The following is a 24528-nucleotide window of genomic DNA, read 5'->3' on the forward strand; positions in this document are numbered from 1 at the left end:
CTAGTTTGTTTAACAAGATCTTGAAGAGTGAGAGGATGCTCGAGGAATGGAGGAGAAATGTACTGGTGCCGATTTTTAAGAACAAGGGAGATGTGCAGAGCTGTGGTGACTACAGAAGAATAAAGCTGATGAGCCAAACAATGAAGTTGTGGGAAAGTCTGGAGTGGCAGAGAAGTATGTTAGAGTGGTGCAGGACATGTATGAGAGCTGTAAGATAGTGGTGAGGTGTGCTGTAGGTGTGACAGAGGAGTTCAAGGTGGAGGTGGGTCTGCATCAAGGATCGGCTCTGAGCCCCTTCTTGTTTGCTCTGGTGATGGACAGGCTGACAGATGAGGTTAGACAGGAATCTACATGGACTATGATGTCTGCAGATGACATTGTGATTTGTAGTGAGAACAGGGAGCAGGTGGAGTTTGGATCAAGTCTGAAATTCATTTTCGAGTATCTGTATCTAGAGGTGGTCCCAAGGTTCAGATTAGGAGTAAAATGTGCCTGTGACAGAAAAGGCCAAGTTCACAGAGTTTCACTACGCATGAAAAAAACATGCAGTGGAGAGAGGGAGCATTGGTGGGCCTGCAAAAACAACAAAGTGTCATGTGGCGTTTTTTTATCCAGTCTTAGCGTCTAGTCTGATGGTGAAAAAGCATTTTATTCTCCTCTGTCCATTAAACCTTCTTCCAATTCTCCCAGATACCTTCTGACAAACTCAGAATGAATTAGTTTTTTATTTTTAATAAAATTCAATTACTTTGTAGAGACTGGCTTTCATTTTGACCTGAATGTTGGTATTTGTAAAAAGAAAGAAAAAGAATAAAAACAAAAAGTAAAAACTTCCAAGTGGGTGTATACTTTTTATAGGCACTGTGCATGACCAGCCAGTGAAGCACCTTACACAGAATTGTACTTACATCATGTACATACAATTGTGCATTCCCAGAGGATCACTTGTTTAACATGTATACTGAATTTCTGCTCTCAACTCCTCTGCTCTCAAAAAAAAAACTGATGACACCATGCTAACCTTCCTTCTTGTATTTAATAAACTTTACATACTATAAATCAAACACTCGAATAGGATGTTCCCCACTGTATTTAACCATCTCACAAGTACCTGAAGTAACGCTGTGGTTTTCATGCAAGTCTGCAAGTCACTGGAAAAACACATTGAGTAGAGTGAAAAAGCTTGCATCTCTTTAAATATATTCATATATGTTAAAAGGTACAAAAAGAATAAAACAAAACATGTTCTTTTCATCAAAATTATTTTTAATGCACAGTTAGAACAAATGCTCTTTCATCATTAGTGGTTACAAAAATGGTCAATAGTCATTATATAAAAATGTTTTAGAAAAATTATGAAATTACATAAGTACATTCCCCTTTATAATCCTCTAATTACCTTAAATACTGTTTTTAAAAATCAAGTGTCTGATCGTTAAAAAACTGACATGTAATATTTGATGTGCGGTAACAGGTATGTTAGGTTCTATTTGAACTTTAAACATCAAAATTCAACTGGTAAAATCTTTCTAAAGCTGAAGAGGAATATAAAAATCTTTAAAATATTGGTACCTACTGTGAAGACCATAATCCAGAAATGGAAGAAACGTGGACACACCAAGACTGTCAAAAAACAAGAAAAAATAACTAAAAGAGGTGCTAGGAAACTTTCTCAAATCCAAAACAAACAGCAGGAGACCTGACAATGTCCTTAGACGCAACTGGAATGAAAGTTTGCAACTCTAAAAACACGCCGTAAGCCATTGGTTACTCTAGGAGAGGTTGTTAACAGCACTGTGGCTAGTGGGTTTTTAAAGTTATTAGCCATTCAGCATTTTCACTGGCCAGGATTTTGAGATACTATAAAACTGCTTGTTCCAACCACAAAAGAGTCCCCCTTGTGCTTTTGACCACCATACATTCTACAGCTAGTACAGCATGATGTTACTGTATGTGTGTTTTGAACGGGGGAACCTCGCACAGAGCTGCTTTCTGACAAAGCAGATGACTTAGACTTTATAGTGTCCCTGAACGCACTTCAATGCAGACCCCCAGCTTTTAACAGAAACAGATGCTATGTTAGTGTTTATGTAATGTAAAGCCCAGGCACAAAAGGGAAATGATTCAGTTACATTAAGAAGAGAGGAAATGTTTACTCGAATTACCATCGAGTAAGTTAAAGTAAAAAGAAATATTCAGTCAGTGTGTTTGATTAGCTTGGTCAACTGTACACAGCATTTGACTTATTGTTTAAAATACTGTTTTTGTGGCGTTCCAACTAAAACAATATCAATGTCAGAAATAACTTAAAGTTATTTTCAATTATTGTATGATAAGTCAATAAAAGGCCTATTTTCTGGTTTCGTTACACCTTATCATATCTCCAGATATCTCCTCCGGTTCACATTGCCACCAACATCTTGTTTACAGTGTTATATGTCATCAGAACAAATCACATCACCCAGCTCCATTAGAAGGGGAGCATTTCTCACTTGTGGAAGAAGATCTGAATTAAAGGTTTCACTTTGTGACAGATTTCACCACACTGCTTGGCCTTTTCCAGATCTTGCTTTATTAGGGTCCTAGTGTACTTTTCAAATACGAAAAGCAAACAATATGAAAATTATAAAACCATATTCTTTTAGTTAGAAAATGTACTATGAGTATACTGGTAGCACTGACTGATAAAAATCCCATTTTTCCTGATGAGACTGTAGGGAATACAGTGTGTTTCATTCGCCAAGCACACACAGCTTTATTTAGATTCCCATATCCTTTCTCTGCCCCCCTCAGAGACGCACACACTGTTACTGGGAACATACACACACCAGGGGGTTGTTGAGGAGGGTGGGGGTTGCATGGGGAAGGCTGGCGCATACTTACACTTACCTCTATGAATAAAAGGAGGGAGACTACAAGTTTTTATATTAGCGTGGCTGTGTGCGTGTGGACCCATAGTACACCATTAGAAACATTGTGCACTTAGAGAGTGACCTACATGTAATGTCAGTATATGTGGAGAAAGGATGTGTGCTAAATAAATAAAAGACAAGAAATTAGATTGTAGTTGTCCAATTGTTATTTCTTTCCCAAAGAATATGTTGTTCCATCTCTTTGCTGCCTTTGGTACACTCACATTTCCTTCACGCTTGGGCTTCAAGTTTCAGTAATTAAATTTGGCACAATAAGCCAGTTAATGACCCAGCACTACCATAATTTCATTTAGGTAACAAAATATTTTCTAAGTCTAATTTATCATTTTTAAGGCACAAAAGTAGTCTGAAAACGCCAGGTAATAACAAAATAGAGTATGCAAGAAGATTCTAAATAATATTTCTAACTGCTTTTGCAGAGAAAATACAATGTCTGAAAGAAAAAGTTCAAACAACGGTGTGGTTGATTTTTCTTGTTCCAATTACTAAGTCAGTAGAAACCAAGCCATACTTCAGGCTCCAAGATGTAATATTAATGCTTTATTTTCCAAAATGTTTTTAAAAAATTGACAGCTGAAAGATTTGCATACATTTATTGTCCTTACCTTGTTCTTTAAAAGTTTTAATTAGCAATTACAAATTCATTATAAATATTAATTAATTGTATAAGACCCGGGATTTCAACGCCCTATTTTTCAACAAAAAGTACAAACACGTAAGATATGTCTACAGATACAAAACTATATTTATAAAATCAGATACCTCTTTTAGGTGATATGAACCAGCCCTATCTCACTTTCTCTTCAGCCTGTATACCTCTGACTTCAGGTACAACTCATTCTCCTGCCACCTTCAGAAGTTTTATGATGACTCTGCAGTTGTTGGATTTATCCAGGATGGAGATATCCCAGTGTATCGATCAATGGTGGACAGTTTTGTAAACTGGTGTGAGCACAATCATCTCCAGCTCAACATCAGTAAAACAAAGGAACTTGTGGTGGACTTCAGGAAGTCCTGGACTTCCGTCAATCCTGTCTCTATACAGGGAGAGGGGGTGGAAGTACTTTCGGAGTACAAATACCTGGTTGTCCACCTGGACAATAAACTGGACTGGTCAGTTAATGCAGCATCAATATACAGGAAATCCCACAGAGTAGGCTGTATTTTCTAAGGATACTAAGCTCCATCAACATCTGCAGCACCATGCTGCAGACAGTAACAGAATGGACAAACTAATAAGAAGGGCTGGTTCTGTTCTGGGGGAGAAGCTGGACCCTCTGCATGTTGTGGCTGAGAGGAGAATGTTGTCCAAAATCCTCTCAATCCTGGACAACCCCTCCCACCCACTCCACTGTGTGCTGGCTGCACAGAGGAGCGCTTTCAGCCAGAGACTGATCACAGTCAAGTGCTCCACAGAACGCCATAGGAGATCCTTTCTCCCAGTGGCCATTAAACTGTTCAACTCATCCGCCTTCTCTAAAAAGGAGGGGGACTAAATGGTCAAAAACTGACAAATATAATATATAAGTTACCTAAGTTCTTTCCTTTCTTTTTCTACTTTTCACATGGAAAGCAGCTGTAACAAGGCAACACAATTTCCCTATGGGATCAATAAAGTTGATCCCCCCCCACACACACAAAAACACACACAGGACCAACACATCTGCAGGAAGGCTAATAATGAGATTAAACAATGTGCCTCAACATCACATTGGATTTGCACAATATACTATATGTGTGAGTGCATGCGACACAAAGTAAGCAAAATGCTAGTGGGAAACCTTGAAGCATCCATACACATTTTCACACACAGAATAGTTAAGCCTGAATTTTGCTGTTGCCTTCATTAACCCCTGAGACACCTTAATCTATCAAAGGTGTGTTTCAGCAAGTACATACTGTTAATGAGAACAACATAGATGTTGAAATGCAGTCTCACAAGATTTTGACAGATTGCTATTTAGAATTTATAATATGACTAAGCTAGACTGGAGTGATTGCATGATGCACATGTATTTGTAGAATGTACAGTATGAGGCGTTTAAGGGAACCTGGTGGCTCAATGGGTACAGCAACAGATTGGGACGGACAAGTCTTCAGGATCAAAGTCCTACCCCACCAGCCATCAAGGGCTGCCCTGGGGCCAGCCCCTGGCCCTGATAAACAATTAGGAGCATCTAATGTCCTAAATAAGTAACCATTATCAACCCCATCAAAGAGTCCCACACACAAATCTTGAAATTTGGACAGGTCAATAATATTCATCAAGAAAAAATTGTCAATAATTGTATATCCAGGGACACAGTACGTCTGACTGTAGTGTACAATTGTGTCCATACCCTCCTTCAGCCTGTGTGAAAGACATTTTTCTAGTATTATATACTAGTATTATATGCTAGTATTATTGCTTTGTACTAGACTATATAGTATATTCTGTACAAAGCAGTGACACTGGTCTCCAGTTCTTCAACAGACCAAGATCCCATTTTTTGGGTCAGAGTGTCAGGACAGCCCTGGTGCAACTAAGTGGTAAAGCCTTAGTCCAAGCAGTGTTCACTTCAAACATGTCTTTTTCCAGCAGAGTCCAGAAAAGCTTGTAAAACTCTGAAGGAAGTCCGTCAATTCCAGAATAGCAGTTAATTTTCAGTTGTTTCACCACTGCAGATCTCTTAGCAAAGAATATGGTGGACTCAAACAGATCAGATTGTGCTTCCTCCAGCTGAAGAAGTCTCTCCACAATTCTCAGCGCTAGAGAGACTGGTTTAAAAATCTATGGCTCATCTCTGATGTGTCAGCAGTTATGTTTCCATTCAGGAGTTTAATGTGCATTATCAGATACTTTTCTCACACTTTTCTTACCAGGTTAAAAAAAAAGAAGCTGGAGCATCAATGTCTTTGATGGAGGAAATCCACATTCCTGTTAATGCCCTCTTGGCTTTATGATGTAGGAACCTACTTTATGCTTTCCTTTTATTCTCCCAGTTTCTATTGTTACTGTAATTTCCATCATCATAATCATATCCATATTCATTGTATCTTCTAATATGCCAATTTCTTTCTCTAATTCTTCTATGTAATGTTTTTCTATACCCTTTGCATGATGTGTGTACTGTTGGCAAAAATTTCTGATTTGTGTCTTTTCCATTTCCCACCAATCGCTAAGTTTTCAAAATAATTTCTATCAATCTCCACTGATTCTAGAAATAAGTGAATAACTGACAGAAAAATGTATCATGTATCAGTCGTACATTAAACTATAAGGAAGTCTGGATTGGCACAAGTATGTTAGGGTGGTGCAGGACATGTAAGAGAGCTGTAAGACCCTGGTGAGATGTGCTGTAGGTGTGACACAGGAGTGGAGGTGGAGGTGGTTAGGCATCATGGTGATGGACAGGCTGTCGGATGACAGGAATCTCTATGACAGGACTATGATGTTTGCAGGTGACATTGTGATTTGTAGTGAGAGCAGGGAGCAGGTGGAGTAAAATCTAGAGATGTGGAGGGCTGCTCTGGAAAACAGAGGAATGAAGATTAGCTGCAGCAAGACAGAAAACGTGTGTGAATGAGAGGGACCCAGGTGGAACAGTGAGCAGAGTTAAAGAAGGTGCAGGACTTTAAGTACTCAGGGTCAACGGTTCAGAGTAAGCAGACGTGTGCAAGCAGGTTGGAACAGGCGGAGAAAAGTGTCAGGTGTGTTGTGTGATAAAAGAGCATCAGTGAGAATGAAAGGAAAGGTATTCAAGATGGTGGTGAGACCAGTGATGTTGTTCAGCTTACACAGTGGCACTGAAGAACAGACAGGAGGCAGAGCTGGAGGTAGCAGAGCTTAAGATGCTGAGGTTCTCTTTGGGAGTGACGAGGATGGACAGGATCAGGAATGAGGACATCAGAGGGACAGCTCATGTTAGATGTTTCGGAGATAAAGTCAGAGAGGCCAGACTGAGGTGGTTAGGACATGTTCAGAGGAGAGACTGTGAATATATCGGTAGAAGGATGCTGAGGTTGGAGCTGCTAGGCAGGAGGTCAAGAGGAAGACCAAAGAGGAGATTTATGGATGTAGTGAGAGAGAAGAGGATGCAGAGGACAGGGTTAGATGGAGGCACATGATTCGCTGTGGCAACCCATGAATGGGAACAGCTGAAATAAAGGAGTCGTCGTACATTAAACTGCCAGTAAGGACAACGTTGCTGCTGTGTTAAGAAAGAAAACATTTTACTAGATTATGATCTGTGAAGTCTACCGGTGATATTATAGACTTCATTAACCTGATATTTTATATCTGATTTATGTAAATCCTGTCTAACCTAGCCCAACTGGCTCCTTCACTGTCTTTCCTTCACTGTCTTTCACCCATGTTTATTATCTAACTGCTTGATGAAGTTTCCTCCAAACATCTGTTACATTTTCTAGACATTTTTCTACACAAGACAGAAGTGAGGCTTATGGTGGGTGATGCTCACCTGCATTTCTGTCTACTAAAGGTTGTGTATTGTAGTTGCCGTCTCCTCCTACCACTATTACTTAGCTGTTATCCAACTGTCTAATTTATCATTTAGTCTCTGAAACAATTCCATGCACTCAGCATCTTAGGAGCATACATATTCATGAAAATGAAGGATATGTTTCTAATTGTGGATTGCGCCATCTGAATTCTTCCCTACTGAATTTCACATGCTAATATATTAGTAAAAATGAGGTGCTGTGAAAATGACAGCTACACCTGCTACACCCACTCACAAAATACTGCCCCTTCCAAGTCATACCCCATTGCACCTCATTGTCTGCTGAGCTGTATGTCTCCTGTAAGAACACCTATAGCATAGCACACCTATGTTTTTAGTTTTGCATAACTCAGTTACATCCTCAGTTCCCTCCATTTATGCTCAAAGTTCCTGTTCTTAAACTCTACAAAAAGAACAGAGAAGAAAGAAGGAAACTGTGGACAGTGAGACCTTTCCAAGACTGAAGGACACCCCTTAGTGCTTCAACCATCTTCATTTTTGTGCATTTAGTGGAGTCTTTACCCTCTTTTCTTTCCTAAGTTTAGTCAGTATTTTTTCAATCAGCATCTCTCCTGTTTAATTACCTGTTCATGCCCAGTCCCGTTCATGAGTTTTATGACAGAGTTAATGAATCCGTTTCACTGTGAGAAAAAATCTGCTATTTCTACAAACTGGCTGCCCAATATTTCATCTAGGAAATCATTAATTTCCTGTAATAAATATATGATCTTTGCTCATGCTGTGACACAATGTCCAAAAACTATTAATGAATCATCATCTAACATTTGATCATCTTCATTTTCAGTATTATCTCTGTTTAGTTCACCTGTTCTAAATATTACTCCAAGTCTCTACTGACTGAATGCCACACACTTCTTGTCCACCACTTTTGACTTCCTTTGCAGGCCTTTTGCAATTACTATTATCTTGCACGGAATTTAATCCTCTGTCCCTGTGTTTTGTTTCAGGTTGCGGGGTGGTGGGCTGCTATTGACAGCACCAGTTGAAGCCTGTTGTTGACCCGAACCGCTGACCCCTCACTAACGAGTGATGCAATAATTCACCAAAAACAATTCACCAATAAACTACTTCTTCTCTTCTAATGTACTAACAAATAAATGAAACTCGTCTTGACTTCTCATATAGGTCAGATTGCAAGGGTGAAAACACCAACAGAAAAACAGTGAAAGTGTGCCAAACTCACTCAATAGCTTTACGCACTCCACAACAACTCACACACACAAGCTCACACCCAAACTCCCAGCATGCAGCGAGAGGAGAGGAGCAGGAGCAGAGGAGAGGAGGAGCTGTTAAGTGAAACAGAAAAGGCTAAAGGCTGAATGTATGCCTCCACATCATGATGGTATCATTAACAAATATTTACCCAGTTGTTGTGATTAATTATACATGTGCACATGTAAGCACACGCATTCACATTTAACTACAAAAAAGTACACTCTCTCCATTGTCTCCTCTCCACTGCCATCCACCTCCCTCACTTTTTTGTTCTGCCATCCCTTGTTCATTGCCTATCTCCCATCATCATTCTTGACTGCAGGTTCACTCCACCCATCTCTGAATTGCTCACCTTTGCTCATCCATTATCCTTTATTCTAACATCTATCTTCCTCCATCACCAATTTTTACATTTCTTTTTTGTCCCTATGTCTCTCCATTTCTCTTTCTTTCTCATTTCCCACAGTATTTCCACTCCTATATCACATTCCCGTGTCTGTCCTTCATTTATGCTAGGTACAGGCAGTCATAGCCTCAGAAAAAAGGCCTTTTATCTTTTTAACGCCTAAACAATACATACATGCATGGTATCAGGTCCATTTATTCCCGAGGTGGCCCAAGGCTCTGGTGTTCGCTGGTTTCTTTGATGAACAGGTCACTGTGGCCAATCATGCATTGGCCATGAGGCCCAGAGAAGTGGGATGTAGGTCAGTGTAGCCAATGATACACCAGCTCTTTTCCCAGAGGGATGGGCTGATTGACAACTTGTGCTGGACAAAAGTCAGGAGGGTAATTGTCATCCGACTCTCTTTCTCTCTCTATCTCTTCTTCTCATCCTAGACACTCCTTTTATTCTTCTCCCTCTCTTACATCCCTCTTGCTCCCCCACTCCAACCCAATTCCTAGTGCCATCTCCCCTCCCCAACCTGCTTTCTCCCTATAGCTACAGAGGAATTCTCTCATTGGCTGCCCTTCCTATCCCTCAGGAATGACTTTGTGACGCTACTGGCCAAGGGCTGATGCCAATCTCCATCCCAGCCCACTCCCCGGGAGACCCCAAACTTCAATGGTCTGTGTCAAACACATCCACACATGCAAACACTTTTAGTCAGGGGACAGGGACAGAAGCTGATTAACCAAATACTTTTATCAGCAGTAAAACCGCTCTCTCTGCCTGTCTGCATTCTGAACAAAACAGCCTTAAAATACATAAACACACATGCAGACACACATCCCAAGCATTCAGGCCCTGGCCAGAAACATCAGCCTCGTCTGGGACTTGGGACAGTGTGAGTATGAGTCCATGCATGCTTTTGTTTGTGAGACTGTGTAAAGGGAAAGAGGTAGCAGAGGGCTTAGATGGATGGCAGAGAGAAAGAACAACAACCACACAAGGCCTGGCTGACAAGCTTCATCGCCCTCTCTATCTTTCCCTTCCTGCTGCCTTTCTCCGCTTCCTTTCTACTCTTCCAATCGCTTCCTCCCTCATCATTTTCTCTGTCTCCTATTTTCATCCTGGTTGTTTCTACCATCTGATCTTGTTTTCATAATTTTGGTCATTTATAACTTCCAGCTATTGCTACTTCTTTCATTCTTCTCTCACCCATTTTGTCCCTCACACCTTCTCTTTTACTTTCACTTGCTGTCCAATTGAGTTGCTATGCAATATCCATTAACATACCGCCAACAACATTACCCACAGAACAACATAACACATCTTTGGTTTTTCCCATACAACAGCTTGTGTCAAGAAAATCATTCATGTAAAATGTATGCCTGGAAGAAAGTACACAGTATAGGTGTAAAATTACAATGTTGCCCTTCTTCTAGTGTACTTCTTACTCGAGCACACATGCACAAATACACATAATCTGTTTACTAAAGAGGAAACACATGTACAACCACAAGAAACTGGGACCTGCTTTTTAACACATAACAAATTCACCTCTCAACATCTAGAGAGCAAAACATTTTCTCACACACACACACACACACACACACACTCAAACAAGCGCAGAGTTGATGTTCAGGGCCAAACAACACAGCTTGAGATTAAAGAGCCTCTCTGATCTGACATTTGTTTTCCTGTCTGTCAGAGAGTGTAGAGGGAAGGGGAATCAATAGCAGAACAGAAGTGGAAAGGAGCAAAAAACCAAGTAAGGACAGTGATGAGTGAAAGCAAAACGATGATAAAAAGAGTGTTGAAAGGGGAGTCCAATAAAGTCAGGAACAGGTAAACCAGAGGTGAAAATCAAGGCAGCAGTGAGAAAAATGAGAGGTGAAGGAGGGCATCAAGAAGAGCACTAAGGAGTAGGACAGTAGGACAGAGACAGAAAGAGAGGGCAGGATAAGAAGAGGGAAAGCATTCCTCTGGAGTACCTCGACTCTGGGGAAGGTGCCAGAAATAACTGAACTAGAAGTTCCCCCTCCGACCCCCATTACAGACTGGGACACACAAAAGTCAAATAAAGGCACTGAGATCACAATCAGTAGACTAATCTCAAACATGAACAAAATTCAAATGTTGTCAAAAACAGCAGAGACAAGTTATAAAGTATAGCTGTTAAAGGGCATGCATACTCACACACCCACAAATATGTACACAAACAAAAAGAGCAATAAGGGCTGGAGGGCGGGGGGGAACATAATTGCCTTCTCTTGTAGTACAGGCTGGGGAGTGCATTCTGACTGCAGATACCAATTTCACACTAAGGCATTGTTTAGCTTGAAACAAACTTAGGCTTTACAAAAAGAGGGATAAACAGAGAAAGAGAGAAATATAAGGAGAGACAGTGAGGAAAAGAGAAACAAATATGTCCATGTCATGCCACATGGCTGGTGGACAGAGTAACTCGCTCATCACAGTCCTTATGGGGGTGCCAAGAGCAGTATACAGTAGCATTTGTGTGCTTGGATAATGGCTAGTTGTTTGTTTCAGTAGAGGTATAATCAAGCATCATATCTTAAACACAAAAAGGACTTTTTATTTTTTAAATAATTCAAAATGACAACTTTTAAACTAAACCTTTCTGTGTATTGTTGTAATAATAACAATACAAAGAAAAAGAAAAATTAGAGTTTTAACCATATTTATGTATTGTTTTAGAATAAAAATTCAAGATTCCAGCTATTTAGAAACTACTAATCATGCTAACTGTTCCCCACTGTTTCTTAAAAAAATGTTAAATAAGTTAATGTTGCCTGGCAACAAAAACAACCATAGCTGTTGAGCAGAGTTTTTGCTAATATTGCTTAGCAACAGATTTTAGTAACAAGGATGAAAAAAAATCAGCTAAGACTTAAAATGTAGGAGTTACTCAGTTATAGAAAAGGTGGTAGCAAAGCACAAAATAATCAATATCTAGAATATCTACTGATAGCAGCACAGTTTACAATTTCTTTATGTTTGTGTAAAGACATTAGGCCACATGCAAACCAAAAACAATAAATGTGACTGACTTTCGCTCAGCATTCAAATGTCAGAAAACTGTTGTTAAGATGTTGAGGTTCTCTTTGGGGGAACCTTAACATCTTAAGGTCTGCCATCTCCAGCACAGCCTGCTATCTCTTCTTCAGTGCCACTCTGTTTAAGCCAAATAACATCACTGGTCTCCCCACTTTTCCTTATTTATTTAACTACTTTCACAAATATAATTAGTTTTATAAGTAGGAAGGAAAAACCTCTACTCTCCTTAACAACAGACAAGGTGAGAATAGGAGAGGAGACTGGGTGTGCTAGTCCCCAGACTGCCTATCAACTGTAAATCTAACGCAGACAGTAGTTCTGCACTTTTAAACTTGGCCTGCACTGACCAACACACACATACACACACACACACACACACACACACACACACACACACACACACACACACACACACACACACACACACACAGCAATCTCACCAGGCAATATCTTGTTCTCTTTCTGCTCTACCCTTTTTCCTCCACCACTGTCTCCTTATTTTATTCTGAGTTGATACAAGCATAAAGCTATTATTAGGAACCAGAAGTACAAGAAAGAGACCACCTTATCCTTCTCTGCTATTGTCTCAGCAAAGTACAAGTAAAGGCACTCCATTGCTTTTTAAGCCTACTGTCAGAGAAGGGCACATTTGCAAGTCTATCCAAAAACCGATACAAGGTATCCTGAGAATACACAGAGAAATGAACACTTGATGTCAATAAAAGGGCTTAACCACTGACAATCATCAGATTATAAAAATAGAAATACATTTAACATATGTCCTATTGAGTTGGCATATTCTACAATCAGACTACTAATAGATTGCTGCCCGAAGCATATTGTACAGATGTTACAAACATCATTAGTTTAGTGCTTAACAAAAACAACTTAATCAAGAAACAATGTGTATGTAGGACATTTACATCAACATTTTTATCATATTTACTACTTTCAGGTGTTAAAAAATGCCTATAATTAAACATTACTTTATAATAACCTACGGGCATTGTGTCTCAATACTTCCAATGTAATATGTAATTTTCATACACAATCTTTGTATAGTGTCATAAAAAAAGTTGAAAGTTACAAAAACAAGTCAAATTTAAATTGATCATTTAGAAGAAATGAATGTCAAAATTCTATAATTTATTTTACAATTTTTTTTTCGTATTCTACATTAAGCTCCTCTCCGGTTGTGGCTTTCTTGGACTCTCACACTCTTCTGCTCTTGCTTGCTCAATTGAATGTCTCTCAGCAGGGCACCCTTGCCTTTTGACTGGGAGGTGAATGAAAAAGAGTTAGAAAAACCAACAGAAAACTCAAACTCTAAAAGCATCCATTGGGTAGGACTATAGTGGGGTGCACTACAAAGACCCAGCAGAGCGTCCAATAAAAAAGGAACACAATACAGGCAGCTTGTTCATTGGATGACTCCACACTATGAGGACAATGCACATTAGTCTAGGTCCATGGTATGTGTGTGTTTGTGTGTTTAACTGCGTGTGTGCATGCAAGCACAGGAGGCAAAAGGCATGCAGACAGAAAAAAAACTAATGAATGAATGACCAAAAAAACTTTTAGTGGGTCCTGGATTTTGTGGTTCACTGAGAGAGCAAGATGTTCTAAAGATCTCTATATACTACTGTATATATCAGACAATAAACCACAATGCAGTCAAAAAGACAGACATATGCTCAAAGTTTACTGTACCTAAGCTCAAATACAGCAATTAGCTGCATAAAATATATTTTTAGAGAACAAATTAATAGATGTACAAATTCAGAAAGATCAACACTGTTGCCTCAAATTCTGAAATTTTTTGACTTAGCCTAAAGTTCAAATTTAAGTGGTTATGCACAATCAGATAAGGCATTAAGCTAAATGAGGCCTCAAGCACTTTTTGTTTCTCCAAAGTCACCACTTAATCAATAGCTGTGTATGTGTGTGTGTGTGTGTGTGTGTGTGTGTGTGTGTGTGTGTGTGTGTGTGTGTGTGTGTGTGTATGTGTATTAAAAAGAGGGAGGGAGAGAAGCCCAATAGATATATTATGCACCATCCAGGTGTGCAATAGCAATACTACTCTCTAGCCAGTTTATCATAGATACGGACACCTAGTGGTAATGTACATGTCATAATCTAGTCAATAAAATCTTATTCCCAAGAGTTAACGGCAAATCCTTTTCTTCAGAAGCTACAATGTTTATTAAATGTATAAAGATTTTTCAATATTAAAAGAAGTACATGGAGTTCAGATTACCCTGGAATAATTACAAATGAAACACCATATCCTTTTTGCTTTTACAGATGTACAGTAAGAGTTCTTTAATATCACTGTGTTAGAATAACTTGTGAGGTGTATATGTTGACATATTTTATACGAAAAACTAGACTAAACATCATAAAAAAATCTGCAGCTGATACACTAATATCTAATAATTATTAAATAAGAAAACAATGAGCAGTCCCACATGTAGCCCTCAAAACGTAACTAAAAAAGAGGTACTGTCCCCAGTCTGGCCAGCCCTGTGAAAATGGTCTAGAACCGCCACTGAAAACAACACAAACGCAGGAAAAAAGATTTAATCAAAGACCCTAGTCTAGACAGACAAATACACTGCAGGCAAATAAGAGTTGAACAAAGAAAAAAGCCTAATCGCTTAGTATGAGACTGTAAGAGATGCTCACTCACATAGCCTTGTAGGAAACTTAGAAGGGCCCATGTCCACCGAGACTATCTACTGTAGTGGTGGGGGGATATGGGCTTGGCAAGCTATGTGTGGACTGGGTGGGTGGGTGAGTGTGTGTGTGTACAGTCACACCAGCATCATCTTTCTCTTAAAAGCCGAGGGCATGGGCATGCACAGAGCTCAGCTACACTTTGTGTGTGTGTGTGTGTGTGTGTGTGTGTGTGTGTGTATGTGTGGGTGTGTGTGTCCAGTACTCCAGAGGGGTGAATGTGTGTTAAGGTCCAGTGAGTTTGCAGCTGATAAAGGAGGCTAGCTAAGCCGCTACAATGGCACAGTCCTGGCCCATGATGCCTCGGTCTCTCTCACACATTCTCACACTCTCTCAAATACACACACACGCACACAGATATGAACAACCACACCATGCTGGCTGCTGATAAGGAGTTATTCCTGGCATACACACACCTCACTCAGGGACCTCGGCCTTCTGAACACACACACACGCCCACACTATATATGCAACCTTCTCAACATCTACTATACCAAATAAAAACAAATATATATTTGCAATATCTTAAATGTACTTAATGTGTCATGGCCTGATCTCTGTAGGATGTAATAAGGTAAATCGCAAACCCAATCCCAATTTTTTTAGCCACTGGTATAAAACTAGCTGTGGTCTCTCTCTCTTTCTCGAATTCTGGGAGCGTTCATTTTAGGAACAATATATCCCCAACTTCAGGACCTATTTGCTATTTTTTAACATGGTGTCACTATCAATCCACCTCTTACTCGTATTATTCAAGATTTAAAATAAACGCATCCTTTATGCTATGCTAAAGGGAAGAGACTGTTGAAGGGGCTGCTGTCATGGACAAAAGAATTTAGACGAAAGATCCAACGTCTTAATTGATAAGAGCAACATGTTGAATAAAACATTACAAGTCGTGTGTACTTAGTTGTGAGTCCTTAATTGAGTGTAAAGTTATTGTACATAGTGTTTATTAAATGTTCAATGTGTCACACTGTTCACTCTTTATATATTAGTTAGCTTGACTAACCTGTATCCATCTTGCACATTTGAGTACCGTTACTTAATGCACTGTCAGATTTTAAAAACTGAGGTTTTAGATTTCAGAGTAAATAAAGAGAGGAGGAGACAAGAAAGCAAAACCAAAAAAACATTTTTTTTAATAAAATAAAATGCTTTACGGGGGATTTGAAATATCAATAAATGTCTCTTGTATTGCAAAATAACCTAAATATACAGATCATACCCCATTTATGTCTTTGCTTTTGCTACTCTGTGTTATGTCATATGTTGACTTCCATTCTGTTTTATTTAGATTTGCTGTACTCTCTGAGCCTTAAATTGTGGAGTGATTTCATTCTAATTGAGTGCAGATCAACATGAGTCTTGTTGTGTTCAATGCACGGTACTGCTGGGCTCCACCAATAACCAATTACATTAGCTTGTTTGGTCCTATTAGAAAAATAAAAAAAACAACTACCAAAAACTCAAATCCACCCCCTGCAGAGGAGTCAATGGAATTTCTAACACAGCTCTCAAAAAGCCATTTAATGTTTCAGTAAGCCTTGATGCAAAGCTAATAGAGGCTTTCATACAGGAGCTACTCAATGTGGCTGTTTGTATAATTGTGAAATAATTTAGTGTTTTACTGTGGCTTCCAACACTTATATATTCAGATCTACATGCAAAAGAGCATATTGTCTTTAACTAATCCAGGCCACATGTTAAGGGTTTCAGAGTTTTATAAGAAGCAGTCACCCTACGAAAGTCTGTGCTATGCTAAAGAGTGACATTAAACTGATCTAATGGTAAAGCCAAATGGAAAGAGATGCAAAAAGAGGAAGAGAGACAGAAGAGTGTGAAAGAAGAGATTAACTGTACTGTACTATACACTTTTACTGAGACAACTGTCAAAACGGCACGATACCATTTCCACAGGAAATAACCAAAACAAAAATATCATGCTGCTTGGACACACCGTCTATGTACACATAACCTGTCTGTTTGCACTGGTCAGGTTCGCTTCAACCATTGTAGAAGCATTAGATTCAGCAACCACCATACCATGGCTTGTAACTTAATGACATTTCCTGTAACAATTAATTTTTAACCACATTCGGCTGGTTGGCTGTTGTTAATTTTAGTCTCGAACAGTTAATTGACAATAACTTTTACTCCAGGCAATGAATAATTACTATCTCAAAGTCTCTTATTACATTTAAATCACACTTACATGAATTATCACGCAGTCCCAGCCAGTGTTAAAAAGTAAGATGGTGTAGCATGCAGCTGAAATTATCTGTTGAGTCTATTATTTAATAGAAACTGCAACTATTTGCTGCTTTTCTATTACTTTTTGCTTCCTAGTCAGAATATCATTGGGTTTGAGGCTGTTGCCCAGACACTGAAATAACAACAGTATTCTACTTTTTTAATACACCATATTATCCAGAAGCTACTTAAATGGGGCGGCTGTAGCTCAGTTGGTAAGGCAGTCATCCACGGGCCACAGAGTCAGTGGTTGGATCCCCGGTCACGGCTATATGTCGAAGTGTCTCTGGGCATGACACTGAACCCCCAGCACCTCTTTCCCTTCTGCAGCTGTGCAGTGGCGATCCAAGCCCATTAGAAATTGGGGAGACTTACGTCAGGAAGGCCATCCAATATGAAAAATGTGCCAAATCAACATGCGGACAATGATCCGCTGTGGCAACCCTGAACTCAAAATTAATAAATCCAGAACCTACTTAAACCAAATACTGGGAGTCTTGTGTAAATACTATTAAGGTAGATTAAGGCTTACTATTAAGTAATACTATTATTATTAACTTACCATTGTTATAAATGCTTAGATTACAGAATGAATATTAAACTATATGAATAAAGAAATAACTCACTTCTGAAATTGACATATCAAAATCAACCATTTGATTTTCTGGAACGGTTCGTTGGCAGTACAATTGTGTTACAGACTAGAGAACCTCACTTCAAAAACTATCATTGACTGCTTACAGACCCTGAGTAAAGAGAGCACTTGAACTAACAAATAACTAGCAGAGCTATGTTCATTGTTGACTGCTAAGCCATCTGCCATGGTCGAAGTTCAGTTATTTTATTCAAAAGATGAAACCTACAGCACTTGCTAAAAATGAGCAAATGCTGTTCATACACTACCATCTGCAAATGATAAATAGCATCAGCATTTATGTCAACCTCAGTGTCTAAACACATACTCAGTTGCTGGTGTGCACAAGAAAATATTCATAGTCACACAGAGAATTTTTTACTTGCTTATGCAGTAGAAGACTGCACTCTATACAGGGCCCTGGCTATAAATGCTAGCAGCTGCAAACCTTGCATACAGATTGAAAAAATACAGAATTCAGTAAAGAAAGAATCAGATTTTAAATCATATACCTAATATTAACTCAACAACTAAGAAGAACAACTGAACTGCATTTTTTATCATTACTAGTAAAATACGATGTAAAATAAGTTATCTGGGAAACCTTTTGTGGCAGCATCTAGTAATTGGCAGTTTTACATGATCAGTGCCACATATTGACACAAAAGCCTACACATATGGTAACGTTGCTGTACAAGGTTGGACAGATGTGACTATGGGACTACAAAGACCAGTGTAAAAAACAGGTACAGTATCTCGAATAACAGTCAGCTGAACCAAAGTGACAGAACCACATAAACTGTGAAGGGACGCAGAGGCAAGAGAGGGATTAAGAGAGAGAGAGACACACACGGATGGAGATCAAAAGATAAAGAAAGGAGGAGATCGAGTGGTTCTGATGCCATTAACCCAGAAGAGCTCAACTATACACACACTAACAACAAACCAAAGCTCCCCTTATCTTCCTCCTGGTCAAAGGGCTCATTTGGCTCCACTGACTATAAACAACACTCTAAACAAACAAAATAAACACTAGAATAAAGTGCTCCCTCTTCTCCCTCCTCTTCCAATCTTCCCAGCTCTCCTCCGTGTCCCTGTCATATGCGCTCAACTCCAATTTAATGTCCTGCAAATGAAGCGGATTTATTAATGTGTAATTAAGTAATAATCATCACTACATAATGCATGAGAGACTCAAGGGGCTAAGAGCTGAGAGAGACAGAGAGAGAAAAGACAGGATAGCGAGGCTGCTGGAGCAGACAGAGAAGGAGATTTCTGCTGTCTCGCCTCACTAAAGACACACATTAAAAACGGATTAATCCAGTGAAATATTATTTTGATAAGAGGGAAGCCATGCACGCTCATTGCTGCCTCCTGCTCACCCCTCCTTTTTCTCTCACCCCATCAGCGAGTTTCATGGCCCATCATCACGCTATTAGTCCATGTTCAATTAACACACTGCAATTAGTTAAGTCTGCCTACTGCTAACACGGCCTAATCACTATAAAGGCTAGATTGGTCAAGGAAATCCATCAGAGGAACTTTGAGTAGCAGCAGTTTGAAGACTAGTATTCACATTTGTTAGCTGCTTTGCTTAGACTTGAGTGACGTTGCCGGATTAGACGGATAGATATCAAATAGCCTTATTAAATAATTATATTGTACATTGCTTAAAATTTTAACTGCATTTATATTGTCATTTGTACACTGCATTGCAATATCTGTAATTTGTTGAAGTTAATTGGTGCCGGCACCATATTGGATTTGCAACCTTTAGACTGAATAAAACATAGAAACATTATTTTACATTAAAGATAACAACAAACAGATGAGATTTAGAGAAAATTGCCTAACATATTGCAATTTTATTTTCTATTGATGTAACTTTTTTAAGTTCACATGGAAGTTAAGGAAAGGACAGTTAAGTGCTGTCCAAGTTCTAAATATCTGAAAAAACATAACTCTCCCATATATACAGAAGTGCTTGGTTTTTTATTGGGGGTGGCTAAAAGAAATAAATGCCACCTGACCAGAGGTGACTTTGTACCATTATGAATATCCTTATTTTGACTAAGTCATGTGGCAATAAAAAATAAATATATCACCAACGAGCTATGAATTCCATTTATAGAAAATATTTTTCTTTCCATGCAAGGGCCACTCTCAGTGAATGAAAATCTAAGGCAGAAGATACATGAGGTGGGACGTACTCCTTTGTTGTTGGTTTGGCATGCCTGGCAGTCCGTAAGCCTGCCAGCCAGTCAGAGTTGGGTGAGCAGGTGAAAGACAGAAGAACATGAAAATACATATAATCCCCCGGCGATACTCACTTCATCCTGGACTCCATCACTCCCTCCCCCTTGCCCACTCACATGCTGTGTGCCACTGTGCTGCCCCCAAACACCTCTCCTCACTCTCCCCTTTACCCTTCGCACCTTTTTCCTCCTCCAACTCTAACTCTCTCTCCTCCATCCCTCTCTCCATCTTCCCCTAATGCCAAGTCTTGCCAAGCTGTCAGTTGGGCAAGGTGTGGTGAGGTGATAGCAGCATACATGTACACACACAGATGCATGAGTACACATAGACAAAACACATGATGCTTATGCAAGTTCAGCTACAAGGGCTGGGTTACCTTTGCTGCGCACAAACACACACACACACACACACACAGTAGAGGTTGTCCGCCTCGGCTTTGCTTCGCTCTGCTTCGCTTGGCTGCCTAACTAAAGCTAAGCTCTGGTTATCCAGGCTGCTGAGACCAGGCTGCCTTAGTGACACACACACACACCATGCATGTTTATGCTGAATGTAAACTCAGCTGCAAGAATACAGACTTTGCAAGCATAAGCACGCACCAACACAAATACACAATGACAGGGCCAATGGCAGAGCAGCACTGGACAAATTCACTGGTGCACATTAGCTGATTTGTTCACTTAAAAACTGCACCAAGCAATAAACACACTACAGCAGGGGGCAATAACAAGCTAATACTAATTACATGGAAAACAAATATTCACACTGGAATACTGATGGACATTTCAATAATCAGTTTACAGAAAAATAAATTCTATAATAAATGCTTGGTTATAGAGTCAAGATATAGATATAGAGTCAAACTACTATGTCTACAAAACAGATGTTTCCATTTCAGTGTGTGTGCATTCCTCAACATATTTACAGTTCATCCGAGTGTAGATGGTGAGACTGCCTTGCAAGCATTATGAGCGACCCAACGTAAGACATTATAAGCCACCATTTACATAATATTAAAATTGTAGTTCTTTCCATATAATACTTTATAAATGACAAATAAAATTGATAGCTAGAGTAGTTATAATTTAGGAATCTCTTTTAGTGTAACCTCAACTTTCATTTTATGAGATACAGAATCCATTGATGGCAACGGTCATTATTCTTTTGACACCAAGTCAAATTTAATTATAGATATAAAGATGGGCTGTATGTGTCAACTGAAAGTGAGACCAGCTTCACAGTAGATTCCTGAGGGGGAGAGTTAAATCTGTAGGCCACCATATCACGCAGAAATCACATCCCCTTCTTTACGACAACACTGTTGTTCGGTCCACTGTGTATTGGACTGAACTAAAAAAAACGCTATTTAGAATTTGCCAGGTTTCCTGCACATATAGCCCACTTACAGACAAACATATTCCCGTAATAACACATAGTACTACTACTGACAAAATGAATCTGACCACATCAGAGGTGAAGGACACAAAACTTAAGAACTTGTAGAAGAGGCTGAAAACCTCTGATGAAGCTTATGTAGCTAATCAAACCATCAATCCAGTTTAAATCACTGTCAGAAACCTGGTCATCTCCCAGACTGTGACAAACAAGGAAAGCATACATGGTGGAGGCAATGGGGGAGGGGGGTGGCGACCACATGGTCAGCCAGTCCCATTGCCCATCTGGGTCCCATAAAGAAAACATGGAGGCCAGGGCCACCACATGCCCTCATGTATGATGCCCACTCACCCATGCGCTGCAACGAATAATATTCTATGACACTGAGAGAAATTGAATCTTGCTTAAATAAAAATATTTCTCATTTTTAATATTTTGAGATAGTATTTAGGCCATATAAGGTCTTATGTATACTTAAAATTAAATTAATCTGTCATTTCCAGTAGTGTATGTCCCCTCATCTTGGATGACTTACTTTTATTTGGAAAAGTAAATCTTCATGGGGGCAGTTTTTAGGAAAATATTCATGTGTAATTTAAAAGATCAGATCATATGCATGTGTGTACAGCTGTGTACCATGACTGTCTTCCTTAACGTCTAGCATGTAAAATTTGCTGAAAAGAAAAGATTTCAAAAACACAATTTATCATTATTGTAAAAAATAACAAAGAAATACAAACTGTGACATTTAAGTGGCTTGATTTGGGATCACACAGATTCACTACACTAGAGCAGCAGTGGGCTCTTTGGAACAAGTGCAATAGGCTACTTTACAACATGGGAATAATCCACATTTAATGGCCCCATTAACCAAGTGAATTACAACAAGTTGATCCAAAGGCATAACCCAGTCTGTCAGAAAAACGATACACCTGTGTATCATCTTTCATGTTCTGACAGTGTGGCAGCTAAGTGAAAACAATTACCCTTCTGAACCAAAGAAAAGACAAATGACTCTGAAGCTCTTTGGAATGTCATTGCTGACCAGGTTGTTCCCAATTGAAACAATTAGTAGAAAGTAGCCTGCTATTAAACTTCATTTTACATGTTAGGCTATTTTAAGTGTCGTGGCGACAAACACTCAGTCAACAGCGAGCAAGCACACTAATCGTTAAGGTAAGAATAAATGTGCTTCTTTTGTCAAACTATACATTGACTTCCTGCAACCCTTTGGGAGAAAATAAAACTGAATTAGCTAACGCAAGCCACCAGAGTTGAGCATGAAATGTGTTTACACACTCCTGAGTGAAGCGTCTCTTCACAAGAGCTACAGAAATGATTGGTTTCTTACCTTTTACCGAGCGTGGTTTGGCCTGTTTTCGCCTCGACATGTCTGGTCTCGAACTGTTCCTAATTTTTTTTTATTCTCTAATTGTTTTTGCTCCGTTCCGCGTTTTCAGCTAACCATACAGGCAGACACCGTTAGGTTATCTTTCCTCCTCCTCCTCCTCCACCACTTCGCCGCTGCTTCTTCGCCTGTTGCAATGCGGCAGCTTCAGTCTCTGTGTGAGGGAAGCGACCGTCGTTAGTCCAACGTCCACCAACCAAACACCGGGAGAGAGGCGGCTCTGAGGCTCCTCTGATACCTTTTCTGCTTCAGCCGTCACCGGGACTCGCGCAACCTGTAGAATAAACGGGAACAACTTCCGCGGAAATTCACTTCTTCTTCGTTACAGCGAGCCGACCGAGCTTTCCCACTGCTCGTCTTCTCCCCGGCACGCGTTTTGCTTTCTCCTGTGCAGTCCGGCAGCTCGTGCCGCCTCGACTTCTTCCAGCTCGTGCTGACCGCGGCGCGAGTTGCCAGCCACGCGCGTGGCAAACACCTGAGTGGGTCCCGCGCTCTGTTGAGGAGAAGTGACAGCGGCACCGTCCGAGAGCGAGGCGGCGGTACCACCGCTGTACGTGACGGTCCAGGTGAAGAGAGGAGACGGAGAGTGTTTAGGGGAAATTGCTCAAAACGAAACGTGGTTTCTTCCTTCGAGTCTTCGTCTTTTTTAGTTTATCAAAACTATTTCCAGTTTGTTTTTGTTTTCTTTCCCCTCCAGGTGAGCGGCACCGACTCGAAACGACCAGCTTCCCGTGTTCCGTCCCGTTATTCTACACTAGGCAGTGGTGGTGGTGGTCTTGTGGCATGGACATTGCGCTCTTCCCCTGCATCTCCACCCCGAGGGGAATACTGCTTTTACTACCCACGCTTTCTTATTGTTAATATTTCCCAGTGTCCTACCGCCGGTATTAATAGCAGCCTAATATTTCTACCAGTCTAACCCTTCGCTAGCCTCTGTCTCCCTGCTTTTTCTTTGTCCTGACTCTGGCTACCAGTCTCCCTCCTCCTCTGCCTGCCTCTGCTGGCGGGGCTGCGGCGCAGACACACATAATAAAGCCAAGGCAGGCAGTGCTTGGCTGGAAATGTAGCCGCGTCCCAGCAGGGGGATGTGAGAGAAGGGTCCCGGCGGGGGAGCGCTCTGATCCCGCAGGGAGCAGCTCGGCACAGCCCGGGTTGGTTGAGACAGAGAGGCAGGCTGGGTTGATGGAGAGAGAGAGGGGAACAGGGGGACAGTTAGGCAACAGCGCCCAGCTGTGGCCAACTAACACAACTACAGCAGGGACTGTGAGAATACAGAGGTTGGAGACAGAGGGAAAATGTGGAGTTGGAATAAAGCGGTTTGTGGAGGAGTCTCTAAAGGTAGAGTGCTTATGTCGATAAAACAAAATTACTATTGGTATCAGTTGATCAGTCCATGTTATGAATGAATGAGGATGACACTGGGTGCGTATTTTTTTTAACTAGGCCAACAGCCAGTGTCACTGCACATCCTTCCCATGCAGTTTTGAGACAGTGTGGCTTCGGAAAGCCCTCAGACTGTTTCACTTTCTGTATACTTCTCTGTGTTGTAGATGTGCTGTTAAAAAACCTACTTTAAGTTTGGTAAACTCTTAGAGCATGATAAGGAAGGATAATTTGCCCAATGAGACCAAAACTGAACTCTTTGGGGAGAAGCCCCAGCACTTTGTCTGGTGAGGGTTAATAACATTCTTACAGTGAAGCATGATTGT

General features: G+C 40.2%; 1 protein-coding gene across 13 annotated transcripts in view; it reads right to left on the minus strand.

Moving 5' to 3' along the window:
* The window catches only part of znf423 (zinc finger protein 423), a 138154-nt gene extending 113873 nt beyond the window's left edge, over positions 1-24281 (minus strand). For 4 of the 13 annotated variants that reach the window (XM_067501304.1, XM_067501303.1, XM_067501302.1 and 1 more), the window contains exon 1: positions 22763-24276. In XM_067501304.1, coding sequence (XP_067357405.1) covers positions 22763-22802 — 40 coding nt within the window. In that variant the 5' untranslated portion in view covers positions 22803-24276. Of the gene's footprint in view, positions 1-22762 lie in introns of all 13 variants that reach the window. The other 9 variants (XM_067501315.1, XM_067501314.1, XM_067501313.1 and 6 more) reach the window with 5 other exon arrangements.
* Between the last annotated feature and the right edge of the window lie 247 nt (positions 24282-24528).

Source organism: Channa argus, chromosome 4 (genome assembly GCF_033026475.1).
Source record: "Channa argus isolate prfri chromosome 4, Channa argus male v1.0, whole genome shotgun sequence".
In the NCBI taxonomy this organism is placed as follows: Eukaryota; Metazoa; Chordata; class Actinopteri; order Anabantiformes; family Channidae; genus Channa; species Channa argus.